Source organism: Rana temporaria, chromosome 1 (assembly GCF_905171775.1).
Source record: "Rana temporaria chromosome 1, aRanTem1.1, whole genome shotgun sequence".
Classification (NCBI taxonomy): domain Eukaryota; kingdom Metazoa; phylum Chordata; class Amphibia; order Anura; family Ranidae; genus Rana; species Rana temporaria.
In genome coordinates this window covers 689,005,241-689,017,448 of record NC_053489.1, presented here as the reverse complement: position 1 = coordinate 689,017,448, position 12,208 = coordinate 689,005,241, and the positions used below count along the sequence as shown (strand labels likewise).

General features: G+C 48.0%; 1 protein-coding gene across 1 annotated transcript; it reads right to left on the bottom strand.

The window, feature by feature from the left end:
* Positions 1 to 1,218: 1,218 nt before the first annotated feature.
* LOC120924741 (resistin-like beta) lies at positions 1,219 to 8,617 on the bottom strand. The gene is made up of 3 exons (XM_040335761.1): positions 8,475 to 8,617; positions 2,966 to 3,043; positions 1,219 to 1,525 (listed from the first exon to the last, which is right to left on the bottom strand). Exons 1-3 carry the CDS (start codon positions 8,554 to 8,556, stop codon positions 1,395 to 1,397), a joined length of 291 nt encoding a protein of 96 aa, XP_040191695.1. The 5' UTR covers positions 8,557 to 8,617; the 3' UTR covers positions 1,219 to 1,394.
* Positions 8,618 to 12,208: the final 3,591 nt, after the last annotated feature.

The window sequence follows — 12,208 nt, the reverse complement described above, 5'->3', positions numbered from 1 at the left end:
CCTTACCCATCCATTCTTGTATTTCTGATCTTTCTAGGGTTGCCATCTCATCCCTTTAAAAGCGAAAACATTTTAATTACACAGGTTCTCTGGCTGATTAAGGTGCTAATTAAACTCACTTGGTGCCTTATTGACATTAAATTAGCCCCAGAACGTGTGTAATTACTCTGTGTTTCGGGTTTAAAGGGATGAGGTGGCAACCTTAGATCTTTCTCACTCTTTTGGGGTGTACCCTAATTTAAAAAATAAATCAATTAAAAACCAAAACCTGCTGTGTTGGCTACCTCCTCCTCCTCCACCTACGCTTCCACCTACACTGCCACATCCACCGCCACCTCAACCTCCTACTCCATATGAACCTGGTCCTCCTAGGTCAAGATTTAATTTTTTATGTTATTTTAAGTTATTTCCTGATGCTCTTACCGTCATTTTGCTGCCATTTGCAGCCCTCTAGCCCTTTCCATTAGTTTTTTAGAGACATTTTTGTAGTCAAAAGTCCGGGTCCCCATTGACTTCAATAGGGTTCGGGGTCAAGTTCGGGTCCCAAACCCAGACTTTTTTTTCGAAGTTCGGCTGAACCCGTCGAACCCGAACATCCAGGTGTCCGCTCAACTCTACTGGCGTTTCTTAGGACCTGTGTGTTTCTTGTGCTCCTCGGCTCCATCTAGTGGCCATAATGCAGTATGACTTCTATCCCAACCAATCATATTGCTCAGTGTTGTCAGATTCATGGCTTTTTGATTTAGACAAAAAAATGACTGAACCTGTTCCATGACCCTCCCTGAGGGATCCATAGAAGAGTCCATCTGACCGACAGTCCATGGGGGGCAGTGCTTGCAGTCATGGAGCTCATTGATTGGCTGATTCTGACCTGTTACTCATGTAACCAATCCCATCGCTCCATATTGGTGTGTTCTCCCATCTCAGAGGGATGAAATCTGCACACATCTCAGTTTTGGTTCTCATTATGGAGATCCTATACAGAGGGACCTGTCTATAGAGATCTACAAAATAATCCCCCCGCTTCTACCGCCGCGCTTCTCACTGGGCTTTCTCCACTTTATAAATGTTTTACAGAGTCACCAACTCAGGAGGAGGAGCTATGAAAACCTGATTGGTCCAGCTAAAACTAAAGAGAACCTGTGATGTCACCCCGACTCCGCCCTCCCACTGTGAGGAATAAAGAATCCGGGATTAGGGCGGAGTAACTGAACAACATTTTCATGAAAACTTTATTTGCTACAAAAGAAATCACAAACTATAAACTTCAACCTTTTATTATTGGACCCCCTCAGCCGTTCTACAACCATATAATAGATGTGATGTGGAGCTATTGTGATAGAAGAGATCATTCAGCGGTGTCACTCCCATCGCCCTCTGGTGGTCAGACTCTACTAATAGCCGACTTTGCAGCAGCGGGCCGTTGTCATGTCAACATTGGGGCACTGACATAGACAGGTATTCTCACGCTGGACGCTCCACGAAACGCAGCCCTTCGTGCAGACACAAGTCGTGGGGATGTAACCTGAATAAAATGAGAAGAGGCGGTGATGAAATATCTGATTATAACATTCTACAATCATACATATATACACAGCAATATACAGAAGATTGGAGTCCCCTGAGGTGTACCCCAAAATACCCTCATATAAAGGCTTTGGGTGAACATCCAGACCTCCCTCCTCTCATTTCTTAGACTGTTCCAACTGTTCTGCTGAGGGTGACAGTGGTCCTTCTTCTCATATTTGGTCTGAGATCTCTAGTACTTCATGGGTGGTCTAAGACCTCTAGAACCTCATGGGTGGTCTGAGATCTCTAGGACCTCATGGGTGGTCTGAGATCTCTAGGACCTCATGGGTGGTCTGAGATCTCTAGTACTTCATGGGTGGTCTGAGATCTCAGGGACCTCGTGGGTGGTCTGAGATCTCTAGGACCTCATGGGTGGTCTGAGATATCAGGGACTTCATGGGTGATCTGAGATCTCTATGACTTCATGGATCGTCTGAGATCTCTAGGACCTCATGGATCGTCTGAGATCTCTAGTACTTCATGGGTGGTCTGAGATCTCTAGTACTTCATGGGTGGTCTGAGATCTCATGGACCTCATGGGTGGTCTGAGATCTCATGGACCCCATGGGTGGTCTGAGATCTCTAGTACTTCATGGGTTGTCTGAGATCTCTAGGACCTCATGGGTGGTCTGAGATCTCTAGGACCTCATGGGTGGTCTGAGATCTCTAGTACTTCATGGGTGGTCTGAGATCTCTAGTACTTCATGGGTGGTCTGAGATCTCAGGGACCTCATGGGTGGTCTGAGATCTTTATGACTTCATGAATCGTCTGAGATCTCTAGGACCTCATGGATCATCTGAGATCTCTAGTACTTCATGGGTGGTCTGAGATCTCTAGTACTTCATGGGTGGTCTGAGATCTCTAGGACCTCATGGGTGGTCTGAGATCTCTAGGACTTCATGGGTGGTCTGAGATCTCTAGTACTTCATGGGTGGTCTGAGATCTCAGGGACCTCATGGGTGGTCTGAGATATCTAGTACTTCATGGGTGGTCTGAGATCTCTAGGACCTCATGGGTGGTCTGAGATCTTTAGGACCTCTTGGGTGGTCTGAGATCTCAGGGACCTCATGGGTGGTCTGAGATCTCTAGTACTTCATGGGTGGTCTGAGATAGCGGGGACTTCATGGGTGGTCTGAGATCTCTATGACTTCATGGATCGTCTGAGATCTCTAGGACCTCATGGATCGTCTGAGATCTCTAGTACTTCATGAGTGGTCTGAAATCTCTAGGACCTCATGGGTGGTCTGAGATCTCTAGGACCACATGGGTGGTCTGAGATCTCTAGGACCTCATGAGTGGTCTGACATCTCAGGGACCTAATAGGTGGTCTGGATTGAAGGACACGTCTCTGTCACACTGATCCTGAACTCTATTCGGGGTCTTCTGGTCACTTACCATCAGGACAGGTAGCAGATAACCCTGGGGTGCTGACGCCGGTGCAGACAAGTTTACTGTTCCCTTGCAATGCAGCAGCTGGAAGAAAAGACAGAGATATGAGGAACCTACAAATGTAAATGAGAAGATATAGCCGTCCCACTCAATACTAGTGTAGCCAGGTGCCAGCTATGCCATGATGGAGTAAGATGTTACTCAGGGGCAGCTGACCTGACATTTCCCTCTAGTGCCTGTTTTACCAAAGACTACAGCATTTCATGTCAGAGGAGTGGAGAATGCCTGTCCTGGGTAAAGCAGAGAAACTTGGGACATGTAGTCCTGATGTAATTGGACAAAAGGTTACCACACCACTCCTTGAATTCCACCTCCCAAGTGGCTGAACAAGGGACTTATGAGAGAGAGACTACATATCTGACTGAAATCGGCGGCCTCGCTCTCTTGGCCCCGGAGATTTCACATCAGAGCATATAATATAATATAATTCTAAGTGCAATATGAATCAAAGAGAGAAATACACACCTATGTATTTACCTAATGAGAACTGAATTCAGTTCTGGTAAATGGTTCTGATGTATGGGGGTGAGGTACTTTTGGTAAGGGCATATATATGTAGCGCCCCCTTACTTTCAGTATGGGCACTACGCTAAAGTTAGTGGGGAATGGGAGAGTTATTTTGCTCCCATTCACAATTTGTTAAATTACAGGGCTGCTGTCCTTTCAGAACTGTCTTGTGGGTCAGTCTGCGTTTCAGGGGTGCGATCCCACCCCTGGGCGACAGTTGGCGCTAGAGAGGTTCTGGCAGAGCCACTTTTCCCCAGCAGTTTCGGCTATGTGCTGCATATATACTAACCAATCATTTGGATGAATACTTGATACATTTTTTCCACCACTATCCACAGATATCACTTCCCCGCCTGGCTATATGTTACAACACATCGCCATTGTCGAGGCAAAAAGGCCGACTGTTGTTTCCTTCAATGCGGCCAACCCTGCGAGTGGGCCCGTCTCTCCCATTCTATTCTATTTTATTTATCATTTTTATTAGGGTTGTCCTGATACTGATACTAGTTTCGGTATCGATACCGAGCATTTGCGCGAGTACAATGCAGCCGATGCCTGACCCGATACTTCTCTATTGCGAGAGCGGCGGGGCGGCGAGGGGGCGGGTAATAAGTGGCTGTAATTAGTTCCTACTGTTCTATATGATGTCGCACTGTTCACGGTGGCCCCTCCCCTCCTCTCGTCTCCTCTCGTTGTACGCTTGTGACATCATCTGAGATGGACGAGAGGAGAGGAGGGGCCGCCGGGGAATAGCGCAACATGATAGAGAACAGTAAGAACTTATTACAGCCACTTATTACAGATGTGAGCCGCTTCCTGCGCTACTCTGCATTTAAAAGGAAACTGAAACAAAACAGTGCCCTGCTGTGCCCTGCCATGCCCAGATGTGCCCAGTACCCTGTGCCCATTAATCTGATGTGCCCCATGCCCAGTGCCCTGATGCCCTGATGTGCCCAGTGCCCCGCTGTGCCCAGTACAATGTGCCCAAGTACCCTGATGTGCCCAGTACCCCGCTGTGCCCTGATGTGCCCAGTACCCTGATGTGCCCTGTGCCCAGTACCCCACTGTGCCCAGTACGATGTTCCCAAGTATCCTGATGTGCCCAGTACCCTGCTGTGCCCTGATGTGCCCAGTACCCTGATGTGCCCAGTACCCCGCTGTGCCCTGATGTGCCCAGTACCCTGATGTGCCCAGTGCCCCGCTGTGCCCAGTACGATGTGCCCAAGTACCCTGATGTGCCCAGTACCCCGCTGTGCCCTGATGTGCCCAGTACCCTGATGTGCACCATACCCTGTGCCCAAGTACCCCGCTGTGCCCAGTGCCCTGATGTGCCCAATACCTCGCTGTGCCCTGATGTGCCCAATACCTCGCTGTGCCCTGATGTGCCCAGTACCCTGATGTGCCCCATACCCTGTGCCCAGTACTCTGATGTGCCCAGTACCCTGATGTGCCCCGTACCCTGTGCGCAGTACTCTGATGTGCCCCATACCCTGTGCCCAGTACTCTAATGTGCCCCATACCCTGTGCCCAATACCCTGACCACCAATATAAGAGACATCCTTCCCACTGACCACCAATGTAAGAGACATCCTTCTCACTGATCACCAATGTAAGAGACATTCATAAATTTGAAAACTGTCACATTAAAAAAAAGTATCGGTACTTGTACTCGGTCCTAAAAAAGTGGTATCGGGACAACCCTAATTTTTATAGATGTTTGGCTCTAAATGATTGGCTTCCGTTGCAATATCTGTTTATGCCGTAACAGAGGCATGGTTGCCCCCATGCTCCATAGGGCCCCTGGGGCCCGTCCTGCTGCTGTTCTGCCACATACTAGCAATTATAGATGTATAATGATTTATTATTTTATGTATGTAAATGTTGTTTATTCATAAAAATCTTTGTGTCTGTATCTATTTTAATAGATTCATATATCTATGCTCCTGAGGAAGCGTTTCAACAAGGCGTAACCTGTAGAGCTCCTCCTTTCCTCTGGACCCACCGCCTGGTTACACATCCTACACTTATATCTTTTTGATTTGTACTTCTTTGAGGTTCTATAACCAAACTCTATCATATTACCAATATTGTGATAACCTGTGTGGACCAGTTATAACATTGATTCAATTTATTTGATTTTATATAACTGTTTCATATGATATCTCTAAAGTAAATGTGGCGCCCCCTTACTTTCAGTAAAGGCACTACGCTAAAGTTAGTGGGGGAATGAGAGAGATAATTTGCTCTCATTCCGAATTATGTCAAATTTGTCTGTCGCCAAATCTGGATTGTTCTGTGTGCCAGACTGCTGTCTAGAGATGTGGTGCCATCCCTGGGTGGCAGGTGGTGCCAGAGAGGTCCAGCTCAGCAGCCAATTAGAGGAGTTTTCCCTTGCGGGGCATGCTGGGGAGGGGTATTTCTGTGGCGGAGGCCGTTGTTCTGGGTTCTTCCCGGGTTCCTGGTTCCAGGTGCGACACCCACCTTTAGGGTGTGCACACATCGCGGGCCCCACCACCATGGCATACCTGGCCTGGGGTCGCGCGCAACGCGGAGTTCCGGACTCTGGGCCCTCCTGGCCCGGAGCAACTGATGCCACAGAGGGGCCCCAGTGACTGACTGGGTCCCCCTTCTACTGAGGAGATCCCAGGCTGTGTGCCGTTCGGTGGGAGGTCGGCTTGAGAAGAACCCGGAGGCAGGTTGTTCAAAAGGGCTTGAACGAACCATCAGAGCAAGTTTTACAGGCAAGTGCTTTATTCACATTAGGCGGGTAGGGGGCATGTAGTATTTAAATTAAGCGCGTTCCCGCGCCGAACGTACTGCGCATGCGTTGTTCCCCTTAAAATCCACACCAGACCTAAAGGTCTGGTGGGAAACTGAGACCTGAAGGGACTGGTATGGATATTTGGGGGGAACTCCACGTCATTTTTTTTTAAATTGACGGCAGGTTCCCCTTAATATCCATATCAGACCTGAAGGGCCTGTTAATGGAATTTGGGGGGACCCCCACGCTTTTTTATTTTATTTTTTTATGAATGAATCCTCTCTGTAATTGCCAGAGCCGACAATTCATTAGAGCCGCAAAGCCGGTTTTAAATGCCTTTTTTTCTTTCAGAAATGACACTTTGTGCAGGGACAGTTCTATGTACGGGAAACATGCGCTTTTTCACATGCTGACTTTACACCCCCCCTAGGTATGAAATTTAAAGTAATATTACACTTTTATTGTTTCACTTTTAGCATTATTAAATTCACTGCTCCTGAAAAAACGGCAGTTTTTAAACCTTTTTTTTGCATTGATACATGTTTCCTGGGACAGGACCCGGGTCCCCAAACAATCCCCTGGGGCAGGACCCGGGTCCTTAAACACTCCCCTGGGACAGGACCCAGGTCCCCAAACACTCCCCTGGGGTAGGACCCCGGGTCCCCAAACACTCCCCTGGGGCAGGACCCGGGTCCCCAAACACTCCCCCTAGGGCAGGACCCGGGTCTCCAAACACTCCCCTGGGGCAGTACCCGGGTCCCCAAACACTCCCCTGGGGCAGGACCCGGGTCCCCAAACACTCCCCCTGGGGCAGGACCCGGGTCCCCAAACACTCCCCTGGGACAGGACTCGGGTCCCCAAACACTTTTTAGGACAATAAATTGCATATTAGCCTTTAAAATTAACACTTTAGATTTCTCCCATAGACTTTAACAGGGTGTTCCTCGGCTTTCGAATTTGCCGCGAACACCCCTAATTGTTCATTGTTCACCGAACAGGCAAACAGGCAATGTTCGAGTCGAACATGAGTTCGACTCGAGCTCGAAGCTCATCCCTACACAGGACAGACGTGTGTGTTTGAGCTTCGGGGGGGGGAAGGCACCCTAATGCCACAGTCTGCGCACACCTACTGTATGAGGCTCAAGTAAGTGATGGGGGAGGGGGGGGGGTTGTTCTTTTTACCTTCCTGCTTAGAACGCACCTTCTGCCTTTAGAACAACTTTTTCCGTTTTTTTCCAAGTTGTTCCAGTAAAGGGCTCCATACCTTTCCTTGGAGTGAGGTAGGTGGTGATACGCTGGACAGGTGGAGGGGCATTGGCTCTCCTACATGGATCCCTGACCATGGTGGTGTATATAACATCCAACATTTTTACTAAAGTTCAGTCCTCGGTCCAAGTAAAAGTACCCCATGTGTAAGGCGGTGACCCCAACCAGAGTGCCTAGTGTAGCCCAACTAGGAGGGACACATGGAGGAAGTGTCACCCGCCTGCCCATCAATCCCCCCCTTACACCAATTCAACTTACCAGCCCTACAGTCATCTCTCCAACCAATGGAGGTTCCCCATTACTGGACCTACAGAACAAGAAACCTCACAAGTCCTTTCTCGCCCTCAGCCTTGTAAGAGAACTTCATTCTCATTGGAATTTCTAATTTATTGAAGAATGTATTTGCTCTTTTGTTGGGTTCCAAGTACCTTGTGGGCTCCACCCTCCTCCCTCCCCCACTCCTAACAAAGCCCTGTGAGAACCTTTTGATGATGTAAATCAGGGGTCTCCAAACATTCTAAACAAAGGGCCGGTTTATTGTCCTTCAGACTCTTGGAGGGCCGGACTTTGGCCAGGGGGAGTGAAAATTTTCCTGGCATCAGTGGAAGTAAACATCTGGTATTAGGAGGAGGAATAGTGCCCCATTGCTGGTATCATAGGGAGGAACAGTGCCCCATTAGTGGTGTCAGTGGGAGAAATGGTGCTCCATTATCGGTGTCAGATGGCAGAATAGTGTCTCGTATCATTGGGAGGAATAGAGAGAGCTCCAAGGGCCAGATAAAGGCAAGCAAAGGACCGCATCTGGCCCTTGGGCCATAGTTTGGAGACCACTGATGTAAATTGATTGAAAATTACACAGCAAGAAGATTCAAAGCAGAAGAAAGAATGTGTTCTTATCATGAAGAGCGGAGTGTGACCTACCTAAAGAGCTGAGATCAGGAATACTGTCCACTGCTGTGGCCACAGACAGGAGAACGACACAAAGGAGAAGCTTCATCTTCATCTTCAGAATTCCAGGAAGACCTGAGAGGGACGGAGAATGTGTGGAGAACGGGATGATATCTCACCATAAATAACCTCTATACAAATATGGTGGGAAACTGAGACCCCAAATATGACATGAAGGACAGAGAACATCACAAGGAACCCCACATCCGTCTACACCGGGAGAACCCAACATCCATTTACACTGGGAGAACCCAACATCCCTCTACACCGGGAGAACCCAACATCCGTCTACACGGAGAACCCAACATCGGTCTACACCGAGAGAATCCAACATCCATCTACATCGGGAGAACCCAACAACCCTCTACACTGGGAAGACCCAACATCCCTCTACACCAGGAGAACCCAACATCCCTCTACACCGGGAGAACCCAACATCCGTCTACACCGGGAGAACCCAACATCCCTCTACACCGGGAGAACCCAACATCTCTCTACACCAGGAGAACCCAACATTTGTCTACAACAGGAGAACCCAACATCCCTCTACACCGGGAGAACCCAAAATCCCTCTACACCAGGAGAATCCAACATTAGTCTACAACAGGAGAACCCAACATCCCTCTACACCGGGAGAACCCAACATCCCTCTACACCGGGAGAACCCAACATCCCTCTACACCAGGAGAACCCAACATTCGTCTACACAGGAGAACCCAACATCCCTCTACACCGGGAGAACCCAACATCCCTCTACACCGGGAGAACCCAACATCCCTCTACACCAGGAGAACCCAACATCCCTCTACACCGGGAGAACCCAACATCCGTCTACACAGGAGAACCCAACATCCCTCTACACTGGGAAGACCCAACATCTCTCTACACCAGGAGAACCCAACATCCCTCTACACCGGGAGAACCCAACATCCCTCTACACCGGGAGAACCCAACATCTGTCTACACCAGGAGAACCCAACATTCGTCTACAACAGGAGAACCCAACATCCCTCTACACCGGGAGAACCCAACATCTATCTACACCGGGAGAACCCAAAATCCCTCCAGGAGAATCCAACATTCGTCTACAACAGGAGAACCCAACATCCCTCTACACCGGGAGAACCCAACATCCCTCTACACTGGAAGAACCCAACTTTCGTCTACACCGGGGGACAAAATCATTTCACTTTTCCTCATTGATACATTTTTCGGTCTCCATCCCCAACATGGAGAAGTTTCCCCAGGAACCTGAAGTATCCCTTATGGTGACATTTTCCTCCTCTGGCTCCCTCTGATAATAATCCATTTCACCAACTTTAAGATGAAGAAACCGGGATGAGTCCGGAGTAACTTTATAAATTGGGGTTTTGTACCATCGGGATATATTTGGGAAAATTAAGGAAAAGGTATTTGTCCCCAACATTTACTTCTGGTGTGACGTCCCATAGACCCTCCTATATAGATAGTAATGGGGGTTATTGGAAGAGTGACCATAATCCACTCCTTTAGTAAATCCCCCTGAGCTCTATACATGGTGTATTATTATTATATTATTATTCAGGAATTATATGGCACCAACATTATAAATGGAGACAATACATCAGAAACTCATCATTATGCCAGTGATATGAAGATTCAGGACCCCCATACAGGACTGACACCCCCTCCCCCTCCTCCATAACACTTACCTGATGGATATGAGAGAAGTTCTGTATCTCCTGAAGGTGAGGAGACACTTATATACCTGATGGGGACCGACCTTCCACCAATCACAGCAGGACAGGAGTCACCTCCCTCAGTAACCCCTCCCCTGCTGGAGTCCAGCCCCCTCCCTGCAGGGAACAGGAAAGAATGTGAATTCTCCCAGATACAATTCTATCTTATGTGAGCCCACAGAGCTGACACTCCAACATTTCACACCAACACAAGTGTGTGTATCTGCAGGGCTATAGTGACATGTTCTGATTTTATAAAGTGATAACATAGAAAATGCAATATTTTTTTTACTTTTTGCTATAATAAATATCCCCCCAAAAATATATTATTTTTTCCTCAGGCCGATACGTATTCTTCTACATATTTTTTGTAAAAAAATCGCAATAAGCGTTTATTAATTGGTTTGCGCAAAAGTTATAGCGTCTACAAAATAGGGGATAGTTTTATGGCATTTTTATTAATACTTTTGTTTTTACTAGTAATGGAGGCAATTTTTATCATGACTGCGACATTATGGCGGACACATCGGACACTTTTGGCGCCATTTTGGGGCCATTTACATTTATACAGCGATCAGAGCTATCAAAACGCACTTATTACTGTGGAAATGTGAAGGAGTTAACCAGGAGGGGGCACTAAAGGGGTTAAGTGTGTCCTAGGGATGTGTTCTAACTGTGGGGGGTTACGCGTGACACCACATTGATCAACGCTCCGATCACAGGGAGATGTGATCAGTGTCCTGTCACTAGGCAGAACAGGGAAATGCTTGATTACATTAATATTTCCCCGTTCTTCCTCTCCGTGAGGCGATCGCGGATATGCCCGCTGACATCAAGTCCACGGGACCCACGGTCAGACTCGCGGAGTGGCGGCGCGTGCCCACAATGCCGCGTCTTCAAGGTGACGTAAATATACGTCGATCTGCCCAGCTGTGCAATTCTGCCGACTTATATAGTCGCGCAGCGGTCGGCAAGGGGTTAATATACATTTTTTTTAGCTCTGACATATACCTCAGCGCTGTACAGAGATCACTGAGCCAATCAAATCAGTCTCTGTACCAGAGGAGCTTACACTCTAATGTCACCTCTCCCCCCCACAGTCACACACTATTATTATTCTACATGTGTATAGCTCTGACATATACCGCAGTGCTGTACAGAGATCACGGAGCCGGTCACACTGGAGGAGTCAGTCTCCCCCCCATAGGTGACATGCACAGGGTAATGATGACATTCCAGCCAATGGTAGCCTGCGGCATAAGAGATGTCTTGGGGCAGCGGCTGGAATCTGGTTGGGCTGGGTGGACCTGCTGCGTGGACTGTGAGATCTCAGTATCTGGGGGTCACTCCGGGGGCAGGGCCGGTGCAAGGATTTTTGCCAACTAGGGCAACGGTGCATAATACATTATACAACGCAATGGAGAATAACAGCAGCTATAGGGGAGCAACAAATCACAGCAATACATTATATAAAATGCAATGCAGAATACCAGCAGATACAGAGAACTACAAATCCCAGCAATAATACATTATATAAAACGCAATGCAGAATACCAGCAGATACAGAGGACTACAAATCCCAGCAATAATACATTATATAAAACGCAATGCAGAATACCAGCAGATACAGAGGACTACAAATCCCAGCAATAATACATTATATAAGACGCAATGAAGAATACCAGCAGATACAGAGGACTACAAATCCCAGCAATAGTACATTATACAGGCTGCTTAATATATTCTTGAAGGGATTTGGTGTTTTTGTTTAAACAGGAAACTTTAAAACAGATCCCCCTTACCTGTTTCTGAAGCCTTGTAAGTCACGGCGGCGGCTCTACGGGCGTGTGTCCGGCCTGTGTGGTGAGCGCGGCGTGGTCTGGACTCGTCCTTAAAATGCAGACCGCAGCGGCAGCCCACACACACTGCTGCCCCCGAGGACAAACCACCCCCCCTCCATTAGTACAGACCCCCTCCTCAGGAAAAACC

Coding starts and splice junctions, on each gene's coding strand:
- LOC120924741 (XM_040335761.1), bottom strand. CDS start 8,556: ATGAAGATGAAGCTTCTCCTTTGTGTCGTTCTCCTGTCTGTGGCCACA. Junction 3,044..8,474: donor TCCTGATCTCAGCTCTTTAG/GTAGGTCACACT, acceptor CTTTTCTTCCAG/CTGCTGCATTGCAAGGGAAC. Junction 1,526..2,965: donor ATCTGCTACCTGTCCTGATG/GTAAGTGACCAG, acceptor CATTTTATTCAG/GTTACATCCCCACGACTTGT.